Source organism: Tympanuchus pallidicinctus, unplaced genomic scaffold, assembly GCF_026119805.1.
Source record: "Tympanuchus pallidicinctus isolate F22 unplaced genomic scaffold, pur_lepc_1.0 scaffold8, whole genome shotgun sequence".
NCBI lineage: Eukaryota > Metazoa > Chordata > Aves > Galliformes > Phasianidae > Tympanuchus > Tympanuchus pallidicinctus.
The window spans coordinates 50,648,471-50,662,695 of record NW_026294802.1 but is presented as its reverse complement, the minus strand read 5'-3'; the positions used below and the strand labels follow the sequence as shown (position 1 = coordinate 50,662,695).

Here is a 14,225-nt window from a genome sequence, read left to right as displayed (position 1 = left end):
TAGAAATCTCTTCTGTTGCAAAGGTGACAGTTTTCTGCGCACCCAGAGCTAACTAATCTCTGTCTGACTGTCTGCAGTCCTTTCAGGAAACCTACCTGTTTCCCAGCTGAATACCACTCAGTGTGGTTGTTCCATCTCTGCTCACAAACAACCGCAGGTTGCTGTCTGCAGATAGAAAGGGAAGTAGGACATCAAAGTACAGAACTACTGATGGTTGCCAGGTTCTCCTCTCCCAGCTGCATTACAGAATGTTCAGCATAGGAACAAGTGCATTTCTGTGAATCCACATGCACACTGTATGTTGTTCCCATAGCAATAGGATCCCTAAGAGTTCCTCCTGCTTTAAAAGGGAGCCTCATATACAAATCAAGCTAAGAAAAAAGAGCAATTTTCCCCCCCTCTCACCCTTATGTTTAAGTTACTGTTTTACCTTTGCTGTGGTCCATAGAAGAACAGTGGCAAGCACTGTTCCCAAATTGATGCACAGCTCTCAAATCCACAGTTTACTACCATAGAAACACCTAGCAACCACTGAAAGAAATTTCTGTCAAAGGGGAGAGTCTGTGGCAGACCAAATCTGGCTGTGTACAAGGTTGGCAGCTTTGCTAAGGAAACAGCCAAGACTTCCCCTCTTGAGATTCATGCTCTCACCTTCAGTATTGCTGACATCTGTGAAGTCCTGACTCTGCATTATCTTCTCCACTATATCATCTGCATCGATCCTGGTGTCATCCACTCGCGTTGGGTGACTCTCCACTGAATCCTTTTTCCTCCTGGGGAAAGAAAATCAAGGGAAAAAAAAATCAGCCTTTAACGGCAGACATTTAAACACTCCTTTTAGGAACAATCCTTCTCCCAGGAGCTAATTCCAACCTAACGCTGCCTGAAGACCAGAGAGCAGATTCCATCTCAACTTCCCACAGACGGGGCTTTGCACGGCGGTCACCTACCGGGAGGGTCTGTCCAGCAGAAGAGCCGGTCTGGGGGGGCGAGGTGGCTTCTCTAGTTTGTGTTCCCGCTCTCCCTCAGGGCACTCCACTGTCATACTCAGCCCCCCAGACGCACTGCTGCTGGTGGAGGTGTTCCGGCGATGGGTCAAGTCAGACATGCTGGAAGAACGGGAGTGCTCCGTGCTGTAACCTGAAACACAGCGGGGTTTCAAGCACACCTCCCCTCACAGAATCACAGAATCACCCGGGTTGGAAGGGACCTCAAGGATCATGCAGTTCCAACCCCCCTGCCTAGCAGGGCCACCAAACATCCACATTTAGACCAGGTTGCCCAGGACCCCGTCCAACCTGGCCTTGAACACGGCCAAGGACGGGGCATCCACAACCTCCCTGGGCAGCCCGTTCCAGGGCCTAACCACTCTCCTCTCCTCCTTCCTGAACGCAGAGTTAACACACAGCGCAGCTTCTGCTCTTGTATACTGAGGTTTACACATACATCTATGAACTTATTTGCAGAGCCTGAAGCTCTGATATTACAGAGCTGGGTAGGAGATAAGGCTGCAAGTCACTCTCACAAGAGCTTGCTGCAGCAAAGAAAAGGACGGGGCCGGTGACTGCACAGCCATGTGGATCAATAGTTACCAGAGATCTTGGACTGCTGGCTGGCATAGCTGGAGTTCCGTGAGTGCCCTGAGTGGAAGACTTCCTCTGGGCTGGACAGGTTCTGATCTGGTTCTTCAGGGACACCTGCTGAGAAACAAGGCACTCCAGTTACACCACAACCACATGGGTACACGGCCCGCAGCCTTAGACTAGATGCTGATCCTGGGCCACTAGATTAAGGGAAGTGAAAGTCTGTTGGTAGAAGCTTGTTGTACAGGCTAGCAAAGAGCTTACATGCACTTTGCAACTAGGGATGACAACAATAGTTTCCTCTGTTAAGTTCATCATTAATTCTAGTACCCAGTGCCTGAATTAACCTTGGCCTTGAAGGACCTAGAAGGACAGTGTCCAGAGGTTAATGACTTTAACTACAGATAGCTAACAGCATGAAAGTATCAAATGGCCACCATCAGTAAAGTATTACAATTTCCGTTTGGGTGCTTCTCCTGTTATGGCTTTTGTTCTGCTATTACTGGTGAGCCCACACCATTTAAATCATATCTGAGCTCGGTACAGAAAACCTCTATTTCTTTGCCCTTGCCCCAGCTTGCCTCCCTTGCAACAAGTTTATCTGAAAGTGTGCAAGTGTAACATGCTGGCAAGCTTTTTAAGAACAGCACCTGCTTGCTGTGCTGTCACTGAGGTGATGTGACCAGAGCTCTACTTCTGTGCAGCACATGCCTGCACATTTAGAGTGCACTGGGAAGAAAAAAAGCAACAGGAAAACGCAGTGTCCTTGAAAATGGGCTCATACAGAAGCCAAAGAACTCTGCATCAGCAGCTGGATCAAGGCCATTAGATCTCAAACCAACCTCTAAAACCTTCAAAGCTTTTCTAGAAGAGTAGCTGAGTGGAGAACAATGATAAGTGTCATTGAACACAATGGAAGGCAGAGATGAACGCGATACATTAATTATTAATTCCTCAGGAAAAAGAACAGATTGCTTTATCTCCACTAACAGAGGTATGGATGTGGCAAAGATTCATGCTGCTTCTCCTCAGACCCACTTACTGAGAGTTTGGTTTTCCCTGAATTTCTTAAATGAGTTGAGAGCAATGAAAATGGGTTTGAAAAGTCATGAAATATTAAAGAACTTCCCTGCTTGCAATTGCTGGGAAAAAGAAGAGCAAGCATCCAAGTACAACTAAACATTGCATGGCTGCAGGATGGGCATTCCTACCTGAGCTGAGAATGGTTGCTCTTGGCTTGGTCTGACGCAGAGAACCAATTGTGGCTGAACTGCTGTTGCTGCTTGTGGTTCCCTCACCCTTGCAGGTAAGCTGCAGGGTAGAGTCCTGCCCTGGTATGGTGATGGATTTGGCAGTGGAAGGCGGCCTGTAATCAGAAGAGAAGTGTTACAAGCTGTGAGGCAGGGCCTGGGGATCATCCCATCGCTGGGCAGACTCACTGACCAAGAGGATCCCCTCAGCCTGCCCCCATCCTCACAAGGAAGGAGGGAAGCTGGCAGCCTCTCTGACCAGTATAACATTTGCTGCTTCCTCCCTTCTCCCCCACTCCCTTGCTATATGCAATATTTAGGTCTTCCCCATCTCATAGTGCACCTGGACTGCAGATGCAGCATTTTACAAACTGCTGATTACAAGGAAAAGCAAGTTTTTGATGTAAATTAAGGCAAAAACGGAGCACTCCATCATTTATGCAGGACAACCTCACTGTCCTCCAGGAAACTATCCAGAGCTGCCCTTTTCCCCCAGCACATGTTCCAGCAGCCAGTCAGCTTCACAAACAGGAACCAGTTTGCTTTTGTCCAGCTCTAAATTCCAGCACCCTCCTGTTACATCTTTCTGGCTCAGGTCAGAGAGAAGCCTTTTATCCCCCATCCCCTATGAGAGCACTTTTACAGTGTTTAAATAACCTTTCCATTTTTTAATCTGATGATTTTCAGTGAGACTAAAGTATTTTTACAGCTGTCAAAATTATTTTTCTGGTTATTTTGTGTGCTCCCAACATCCCTTTGTAAATGCTGGCTCCAGGGTAGAACTGCAAGCGCCTGGAGCCCCCTCCCTTCCTCCAGAAGTGTTTTTGAGTAGAAGCCATGGCATGTGCAGCATGGCAAGGTTAATATTCCTGTTGGAGCCCTAACTTCCTTACAGCCTGAAGGCTGAACTGCAACCAATGGATTATAGCACGCTTTTTAAGCAAGGAGTGAGAAAGAAAAACTTCTATTTGTCTCGCTTGGATCTCTGAGGCCGCTGAGGGTAGGTGCTACATGAGAGGATCCTTCCAGTGTTTTGGGAGAAAATACTGAAGGCATTTCTTATGGCAGCCAGAGAGCTGTAAAGGTTGCAGGAAACCCACAGCATGCCGTCCCCAGGGGAAAGCAAACTAACAAACAAATAATAGACAAACAGAAAACAAACAATAACCACCACTAAGCCTCCTTCCTAATTGCATTATCAGTGATTTACATGCAGCCAGGTACTTCAGGGACTCTGTTTCACAGGTTAACAAAGCCCTTACTGCCTTCATCAAGCAAGCTGTTCCTGCAGCAGCTGCCAGGTCAGGCAGCAGCCCGTGCTCCCCTCTGTAGGACACCCAGGAGAAGCTCTGCTCTGCTGCAGAAAGCAAGTGCTCAGTGAGCACATTCAGGAGTGATTTCCCAGCACAGTTTAATTCTTGCCTAATCCTCTAATGAGTGTCATTTCTCAAAAGCTCTCCCCATCAAGGACTATTCTACATGCAAAGCTTCCATTTTTAGACATTTGCACATCATCACCATATAAAGAAATTGGATGACTGCAAAAATCCTTTAAGAAAGTAAGGAGGTTTGACCTTCAGACTGACCCTACTTCTATTAAATTGATATTTATATTCCATTCTGCATAATTTTCAGGCAAAGCAGTGGGGGCTTGCTTCCACAAAAGCAGCAGGTATTTTTGTCAAACGTTATTGTCAGACATTATTTCAATTTATCATTGAAACTAATCCTGGTAACCTGGACTTAAAACATCTGTCATTATTAAAAGTGGGTTCACATACTCAAATTTTCCTCCAGAAGCCTTTTTTTTCCCCAGAATCAGATGGTACTGCATTTATGGGTTCAAAGTGTCTCTGCTACACTGTGGAAAGGTGTTAACAAAATAAAAATTACATCAAGAGGTACGTGGCACTTTACAACCATGCAAGCTAATCTATGCACTTCAAGCTAGCTGCTAAAATCAGACCTATAGCCTAGAATGTTACTGCTACAAGAGATGGCCTCAAGGAAAAGCCTTCTTCTCTCACACTGTGGAGCCAACACAAAGCAACCAAACATACAGCAGTCCTGTGTACAGCCACATGCCTTACAGCTCACTGCTGCAGGCTGGCCCAGATTGCAGAGCCTTGCAACCTTATACTGCAGTATAAAGGCACATGGTACTGCTGCATCTGCTAACTGATGCTCCAACAATTGTTGAGCAAACAACTGCATCACAGCTTCATTGTATTTCTTTTCTTATCACAATGGACTTGAAGAAGCATGGTGACAGTTTCTCTCCTAATAAGTACAAATTATGAACGTAGGTCCCTGTAGAAGAGCAGAGAAACTGAGATGTTCCAGCTTTGCAGTATTTTTGTTGCTGTTTCAACTCAACATCTTTATCTTGCGTGGTATGCATTAAAATATGCTTGTTCCCAAGATTGTTTTCTTCACTGACCTTTCCTTTCTCAGAGGTCACCAAAACCATCCCCAGAGCTGTGAGAAACTCCATCTTTCGTGCACAACACCACTTAACCAACATTAAGAAACAGAAGATGCTATGTGCAAACAAACCCATTTCTTTCCCAGGGAAAAAAGGAGAAAAAAAGCCCTAACCAAGGCAATCCCCAGTGCAAGGGATCCAGAAATTCAGTTTGAGTTTAAAAGGAAAATTTGAAAAAACACTTCACCCTCATGTCATCTCACAGAGCAGCAGGGAAAACTGACTGACAAACACACACACAAACACACACACACACACACACAAAGCTTTTGCAGTCACCCCTCGCATCTCCCAACACTCACAGATGTTACCACTGGTTTTGAAATCCAGGATTCCCCTACCCTACAGTAGATTCTTCCTTTTTATAGCTTGGAAGGCAGAGCAGAGAACAAATGAATCAAGAATACAGCTCGGTTGTGCTATTCGAGCTGATTCAACAGTCTAGACCACCAGTTTCAAGTTCTCCCCTGTATTTTCTAATCTCAAGGACACCTTTTTCCTCTCCCCAGCAATTTTAGTTTCCAGCAGAAAACAGGAAAAGCACATGGTGTTCTGGTCTCTCAAAACAAGGTAAGTTGTCAGAAACTCACGTTTTGAAGCAGGGGTCCCCTGAGAGCAGGGACATCCCGATCGTGACCTGGAGAGAGGGAACAAAGCACATCATCAGCCATAGTGCCCAGAGCTCTTTGCTTCAGGAGGAGGCCAAGGGCTAGGAGTAAAGCTTACTGAGACCTACCTCCTCTCAAAAGGAGATCAGCTTCAGGAATTTAGCAAGGTATTCCCTCCCTCCCCAAAGGGCTGGCATCAATATCTGCAGGTTGCAGTGGCTCAGCAGGAGGCAGGTTGGCAACCCTGACCATGCACTTTATCTTTCTCCCTGTTTATGCTTTCTTTGATGACACAGAATGCTACTGAGGCTCATCACTTGGCCAAATGGATGCCAGTGTATCAAAGGGTGACTCTGACAGTGACAAGCTTCCTGAATCAGACTAGCAGCATAAAAGCAAAACATCTTCACACATAGCAGGACCTTCTTTCAGGCCCAGCAATATGCTCTAGTTGTGGTCTTTTGGAATTCAACAGTAAGATTTCCACTGTGGCAATGCCAGCTGCTGTACCTTTAGGATGGAGTTGTCCTGTCGTGTGTTCTTAGTATCGTATCCTTCCAGCAAGCAGCAACGAACAGTGGATCCAGAGCCTGCAAATTCTGCCAGATTTAGATCAGCAAAGCCCAGCTGCCATCAAGAAAAGGGAAAGAGGAGAGAACAAAAAAAGTGAGAAAATCAAATCACTCAATAGAGGAGATGCACAGACTAAAGGAAGATAGCACCTCTGGGAGTCAGGGCAGAAACACAAGCCAGTGCACACAGAGATGTGGTTGTGGAGAGCATTTACACCTGAGAACGGGAAGGGATACATTCCCCATCCCCAGCTGGGTGACTCAGAGGGACATCAGCTCTGTGCAAGGAAGGAAACAGAGCAGTGATGCTGGCCAGGACAGTGTTAATCAGCCTGTAGCCATTGCATAACCAAGGACGTGGATGGCACTAGGTCAACGATGTGGAAAAAACAGAATCACACATACGCAAACATAATAAGGTACTCTTTGCATTGGGCCATGCCAGAATGCAGCGGAGCATGTGAACCAGGAGATGAAAGGATATTGTTACAGAGGAAAGTTGACGCTGTCCTGAAATACAAAGCAGAGCCTTGCAGCACAGCAAGCTGGAAGTCAAGAGCCACATGAGCTTCATTGCTACAGATGTGGCTGGGAAACTCCTGCACCACAGCTTCCTCAACATCTCTAAGATTTAACTAGCAAGTAGCACACTTGACAGTAAGAAGAGAAGAGAGAGTTAGCTGTGAGCTCTGTAAGCATTCTATAGAAAGCAGAAAACAAACACGAAAGGTGACAGGAAGTTAAAGATTACAGGTAAATTCAAAGAGGGCATTTGATGTCTCTAGAGTACAAATACAAGGAAGAAGAATAGCTTCGCTTATCTGCTCTAACTCCTACTGTAGGAATACAGTGCTTTCCCAAAAGCAAGTTACAGCATCCTTCAGACTCCACAGAAGTCAGTCGTGCCTCATCTAATCTAACCTGAAGTGATGTTGTAACCCACATTTGGCCAAACAGTCTCAGCACAGAAAGTCTGCATCACTTCAGCATACAGATCAGCTGCCACAAGAACAAGGAGAGAAGGTGGAAGAGTAGAAGCTCAGATCTAGCTATTATTCTATGCATTAAGTACATTCCTCCTGTCCTGGTGGTGACAACCTGGATGATACAACTCAACTGTGAGCCTCAGACTGTAACTCCATGCTAAAGAAATGTGGCGGTCCCACCTGTGGAAGCTGATGGGAGTTACAGCACAAACCACAGCCACTGCTGTGTGACCTCTGGCTCCCATTGTTCCAAATCAAAAGTTTAAGCTGCAGCCTAAACATGCCTGCACAAGAAGTATGATTCAAGGGATGACAGCAACAAGATTAAGATACCTGCTTTGCTTCCTTCATCTCACTCTGAAAAGGGAACAAGTGCTGATGGCAAAGAAAAAAAAAAGGGGGTGAGATAGAACAGGAACCTTTCTGCTCCAAAAGAAAGAAAGAAAAAAGGAAAAACTAACTGCACTCCCTTCTTAAGGATTCCCTTAACTCAAATGTTTCTCTACTCCCTGCTGTACATCTTTTTGTCCTTATCTTCTTATCAAGGGCTATGTTTCTTGCTGAATATTCAGCAATAAAAAAAAAACCCCAAACCAGTGACTTTCTAATCTTTCAGAGATGAACTGGTGAGGAGAAAGCCACACACTGAGCTGCAGCGCATCACAACTGGAGGACAGAAGAGGTTCTTCTGGTGTGGCTGCATTGTACAACATGGCACAGGAGTGGCCATGATCCCCATTCCTCCACCGAAAGGCATTAACAGAGTGCCAGGAGCCTCTCAGAGACCAACACCAGAGCAGTGTGGGAGACGCACAGTGTGCGCCGAGGTCAGATGCTCTCCTCAGGAAGCAGACTCCCAGTATATAGAGGAAGGATCCCTTAGCAAGAGGATGTTTTCAGAAGTAACCTTTCCTAATAGCTTCCTCAGTTTTCCAGCCAGCTGATGGTTTTTCTTCCAGCTTGGGAAAGAGTTTCCGCTTTATCAGTCCTTCCTGTTAGTTTCCACTCTATAACCCCTGACACTGAAGTGACAACAACGTCAAACCAAAAGGTGCACCAGGCTATGGAAACTCTGTCTTGAGCACAAACAGCTTCAGTGCCATTAGCCCTGCTGAAGTGGGAGCAGGTAAACGTGGGCACTTCTCTCCAACTCATCTGCACCCCCTGGACAGGCAGTTCCTCAGAACAGAGGAATAACTGCTCCCTCAATGTGAACGTAGTGGAAGAGAAACTGATGCCCCAGAGTCACTGTCTTCATTAGCCACAAAAAAGGAACAGTACGGATAGCGACATTGTTCTCTGTGACACTGCAGTGATAAGGTGTGAGTGCAGCCTTCCACTCAAAGCCTGGTACATCCATGGCCCCAGGAAGGATTAGAACAAATTCCTACACAGCTGTGTGCAACCCAAACATCTGTTTATTAGAAACTAGCACCAGTGACTCATTCTCAAACATGGATTCGGGCTCTGTGTGAACTCTGCTTTTAAGCCAACATTGTCTCTTGTTCCAGCACAAAGAGAAGGGGGTGGCATCCAGCCCGTTGTCTCTCCTACAGCCTGAGCAAGAAAATGAGGAGGATAGGGGTGTAACAGAACATAAAAATAATGTTCACTTCTTGCCTCAGTGTCTCCTGCACCCTGGGAAGGAAGTGATTTCTGCTGTAGGTGTTTGCCTGTGCTCACAATGCAATGAAGTACCCACCCCAGCCATAACTGGTTACTGTGCTTGGGAGAACAGAACTCAGTCTGTATTTCTTCATTAGCAAGACACTGCCAGAAGCCAAAGAGTTCACATCTGACTCAGAACTTCCCCAAAGTTTGAGGACACGCACAACATCTTCCCAACCCCCCTCCCAAATCCACATCCAGTACAATCTGGATCCTGTCCCCGCCAGTAAGTTTTTTTGGAAAATCACTTAACTCATGCCTAAACTAAGAACCAATGACTGTTTCTCCAGACTGCTTCATGCAGCATCCACGCTACTTTCTGACTGTTCAGCCACGGGTTTACACTGGCTGTACAGCACTAGGAGCACACAGCGCAGTCACCACTCTGTCACATTTGCCCTTTCTTTGCTCTTACCTTGGAGTAGGTTTTTCCGCCCTTCAGCTCCTATAATGGGAGACAAAACAAACAGGAAAAGCAGCTATTACATGTGCTGGGGAAACAGGGGGAAAGTCATTACTCAACCCTGGAATTTGCTGTAAGGATTTCACAAACTTCTGTCTCTCAAGGGTACCAACACCCTGCTCTCTGTTAAGTACCCTGGCTGGGAAAGAGGCTCCATGCAGTTTGTCCTAACCCAAACAATCCTTCCTCCCACCACAGTAAACCATCACCATCCTCCTTGCTGCCAAAAAAAAAAGCAGCTGGGAAGCAACACCAAACTAGAGGTGGTATCTGCTGGAAGCAGAAGCTGGTGCCTACCTTACGGACGGATACTCGGCAGATGCAGGGGTCCAGGAGCCCTGTGGCTGGGTTGGCACTCATTTTACACACAAAGGTAAATTTCTTTTTCCAGCGGACACAATTTTCCTGGACTTCTTCTCTGTGAGAATACAAAGAAAAACAAAACACAGTTTTCAAATGAAAGTACAGAGCCAAATCAATCCCACTTATTAAGAATCTTTGTTATTGACTGGCAACATTGTCTGCAAAGATCTTCTACCAGGTAACTCAATCCATGCCACCTGAAACTGCAACAAAGAGTGTAACCTTAGCACCAACCAATTGCACCAGCCAATGCAGATCAAATCCATCTAGGTTACAGGGCAGGCTAATCATATCTCACCAACATTTGCCTTAAGCTCTCTCCCAAGCTCTTCTCTGTTTCCTGCTTTGCTGGTTTAGTTCATTCACTGTCCAACCCAGACAGACCCAACCTTTATAACTGAACTGGGCTGAAGGTCTGTAAGCTTGTCTTCCTATACATCACCTTTGAACAGCTTTCTGTGCAGTAAAATTGCACTCTTTCCTGCACAGCTTTTCCCTCCCATCCTGCCTCATAAGCCAGGACTAAGTCCATGAGAACAGCTGGCCTGATGGAGGACAATAACACAGGTGGAAACACTCTCAGGTGCATGCAGACAGGACCACGCCAAGCACATGCAGTATGCTTCACACAAAGGTTGTGGATGTCACTGCAACAAGAACAGTGCCAGCCAGACAGAGCAATCCTCCTCACCCAGCTCTCCCCATCCTGCCCCAGACACTGGGTGAGTTGGGAGGCTGTGACTCAGGCATGCACCAGAGCCACGAGAGGAATATGAGGAGGAAGAAGAAGAGGCTCTCTGAGCACATGAAATGCTTCAGGTACAGACTGGGTTTCTGCAAAGCTCTCAAAGAAGGCTGAAATTCACCTCCTAAAGAATGTGGGTTCCAAGGAGCACAAAAGGAGGTGCAGGGAGCCTTCTGCAAGGCCCTGGGCAGCGAGTGATCCTCAGCACCAAGTGATCTCCTTACAGCTCAGGCCTTGGTCTTGAGCCAATTATGGGGAAGCAGGCACTGCTGAACGCTGTGAGTTAGCAAGTCTGCATAGAACTCTTATCTCTTCTCTCAGCACAGGACAAAAGGGGCAAGGGCACAAGATAAACTGTTTGCTTTGGCAGTGAGAGAAAAGCTTCCTGCGGTCTGACCCAGGCACAGCGTAGGCTCGAGATATTGGGGGAAAAGGGAAGAAATCAATCCTGATATTGACTCGACTCCTCCTGAGAAGGAAGGAGCAGAAGTCAGCCCAACAGAACCCTTGCACAACCCTGACACAAAGCCATGGGCTGGGGCCTGAACTTGCAGGCCCCCCCAGTCCCCAGCTATCCTGATAGACTTCAACATGCTGGCTGGAGCCAAGAGCAGAGCCCAGAGAAGGGGTAGGTGACAAACTAAAATCTGTAATCCCCTGTAAGGCAGAGGACTGATCATCCTTCATTAAAAGGTGGGAAAACAGAAGACAGCAGCTCCTTCAAGGCAGCAAACTTAAAACTGCCATCTAGAAATGGAAGCCATTGAAATGTTAGACATCTAAGTGCTGAAAATACCTTCGGATTTGGGATTTATTCAAGATGAGATCTGGTTCTCACTGCTCCACTCAAGTCATTCCAACTCCTCCAGGCAGGAGTAGATTCCCAGAGGGATAAAAATGGCTTTGCCTATTCATTTAGCCAGCCATATTAGTTGAGTTAAGTTTCATAACTGAGGTGCCTTGAAACTGACACAGCAGGAGGTATATCACATGACCCAAAGGAAGGAAAATTCAGGTACGGACGAAAAGAAAAAAGAATTCAACTGAACAGAGAAATGCTTGTAAACACAGGTGCCTCAGAAACGCGAGGGATGTGCACAGCATGCAAGAGACACTAATCATTCCAGCAGCACTGCTCTCCTGTCCTTTGCAAAGGAGCCACTGGTTCCTTGACAGCAAGGCCAGAGCTCTCTTTGCTAACGACACCAGAGCTTCAAACCAAAGCTCAGAAGGCAGCTTCGCACCCGATGGGTTCAGCAGTGCTGCTGCAGGCCCCACTTGCCAGCACGGGCTGGAGCCTTGGCTGCGTGCACAAGTCTTACTTGCGATCCCCTCCTGTGTGAGGTGAGGTGATACACAGTGCAGCGATGATGAAGCGTCTGCTGGATGCTGCTAAATCCAACTGACGCTAGTTATTTCCAAATGTGGCAAAAAGCACTGATTACTGATAAAAGAGCTCCTTCATAACTAACTTGCTGTTAGCATAAGAAACAGTTTGCTGCTTGTGAAGGAGATTTGCTGGCCTCCCAAACCTGCTGTAGATAGCACTCAGCTCAAGCCATTGGCAGCACGGGCTGAGGCACGCAGCACTGCAGACAGCCCCCAGCCTGCAAACGCTCAGCAACAACTTCCAACATTTTTTCTTTCAAGAGTGGCTTTTCTGGGTGGGGGCTGGGGTTGTACGATCAGACAAGGGAGCAGCATTGTTTCAAGTCACACTGTAAGAAATTAGTTCCACGTTTCCAAAAGACAGCGTGCAGTGAAGCGGTGGGCTCTGCCCAGCCACCTCCCATCAAGCTATCGTAAGGATGGTAATTAGGGAGCGCTAAAATAGGAAGAAAGTGGACTCAGATGAGAAGCGTTTAGCTTTAGAATATTCTCTGATGTACAATTAGCATCCGTCAGACAGAAATCAACACAACGCCCAAAGCACCCACAGAGGTGTTTCCTTCCAGCATAATCACACAGCACCTAAAAGCAAACCCTGAAACGAACAGCTGAAAACCAAAAGGGCTCAATTTAAAATTTTGCTCTGTATTTGAAGCATCAGAAATAGACCAAACCAATGCTGGGTACTAGGTGTCAATTCAGCAGGACTTCTGAAGTTTTATTTAAATAATTAAAAAAAACAACCAACAAAAACTGTTCTATTTTACTGCAAAGCCCTCATGAGGCCACATCCCCTCCAGGCTCAGCTTCGCCCTCTTCTACCTCAAGGCTTATTCAAAGCTATATAATTACTCTCCCAGACCTAAATATACCAGCAGAGAACAAACCAACATGAGCCTACAGCAGCTTTTGGGACAAGCAGCGTCCCAAAGGCAATGCTGTGGGGCATTTGAGCTCCTGGCCCACGTCAGCCCGGTGCCAAGCAGTGGGACAGCCCTTACCAGGCAAGTACAGACCAAGAATGATCCAGCACAGCACATCTGAGCCGAACTCACGGCCGTGATGCACAGCTGTAACCCACTGCACTGCCTACTGTTACATCCCGGTGTAGAACTAACAGTGCTTGGTGAAAGCCACAACGCCTCTTGGGGCCCAGATCTCTCACAGCCTCACTGCAGCTCTGAGACAGGCGGAAGAAAGCGCTAGGAACAGATTTTATGGATGAGATGTTTACCAACTGTGATTTCAGTGCCGTAGAGAGAGCAGCACTGCTGCAGAAAGCCACAATGCTGAGAGTCAGCTACAACAAGCACACAAGGCAATGCTCCTAGAAAAGGCCACGTATGAGAGCCATGCTACTTCAGACTAACATGAGTCCTGCCCCACCAGACACCACAACAGGAATTAGAACTTCTATTTACAGCCTCGAAGCAGAGCTGTGCCCAGCTGGGTACAGCGTCTCAAACACAGCCTGAGGAATTAATTTTGCCTTGCTGAATTGTTTAGAAATGCAGATGTATCACCCTTACTTTACAGCAGTAGCTGTATGTAAGACAGCCAGAAGTACAAAACGCTACGGAAGGGCTACAGGCTTACTGGGAAGGCAAAGAACACAAAATAGCTTCTGAAACACCAAACATTTCAGTAGAGAACGCGTGTCAGTTTGATGTTTCGTACATGGGAGCAGATGTGGGAAAACCTCAAGCTAAACGAGACAGCACACAGATAAGCATACACAAAGAGCTTCTTATTCAGCTCCCCTCCTCTCATTTGCACAAAGGCTATGGCAAGCTCTCTTGCTGCTGCCCAGCCCACACACCCCCAGTCCTGCATCAGATCCCTCAGGCAGAACAAATCCCCTGCCCTGCTCCCAGCAGACAGTGCTCTGCTCCCCCGGCTGGTTCACCACCTCCTACAGCAGCATAGCATCACTGATCTCACATCTCCATCTGATAAGGCACACAAAGACAGTGCCATCGTGAAGAGGCCACCAAGCCTCAGCGTAGACTCCTTTAAAGGGCAGCCGATTGAAAAGAAAATTCTGAAGGGGCTCTGATGGCCCAGCAGTGGGTCTCCTGGGGAAGAGGGCAGCGTGGGCACAAAGACATGCCCA

The 14,225-nt window shown here is 46.9% G+C and overlaps 1 protein-coding gene across 3 annotated transcripts in view; it reads right to left on the bottom strand.

Annotated features, from left to right (window-relative positions):
- EEIG1 (estrogen-induced osteoclastogenesis regulator 1) overlaps nucleotides 1–14,225 on the bottom strand; it is a 35,710-nt gene that overhangs the window by 5,861 nt on the left and 15,624 nt on the right. For 2 of the 3 annotated variants that reach the window (XM_052667728.1, XM_052667729.1), the window contains exons 3-11: nucleotides 9,913–10,033; nucleotides 9,568–9,597; nucleotides 6,437–6,553; nucleotides 5,909–5,955; nucleotides 2,795–2,949; nucleotides 1,593–1,700; nucleotides 951–1,140; nucleotides 652–773; nucleotides 96–165 (exon numbers count right to left, since the gene is read on the bottom strand). In XM_052667728.1, the coding sequence (XP_052523688.1) occupies nucleotides 96–165; nucleotides 652–773; nucleotides 951–1,140; nucleotides 1,593–1,700; nucleotides 2,795–2,949; nucleotides 5,909–5,955; nucleotides 6,437–6,553; nucleotides 9,568–9,597; nucleotides 9,913–10,033 (960 nt within the window). The remainder of the gene's footprint in view (nucleotides 1–95; nucleotides 166–651; nucleotides 774–950; nucleotides 1,141–1,592; nucleotides 1,701–2,794; nucleotides 2,950–5,908; nucleotides 5,956–6,436; nucleotides 6,554–9,567; nucleotides 9,598–9,912; nucleotides 10,034–14,225) is intronic. The other variant, XM_052667730.1, reaches the window with a different exon arrangement.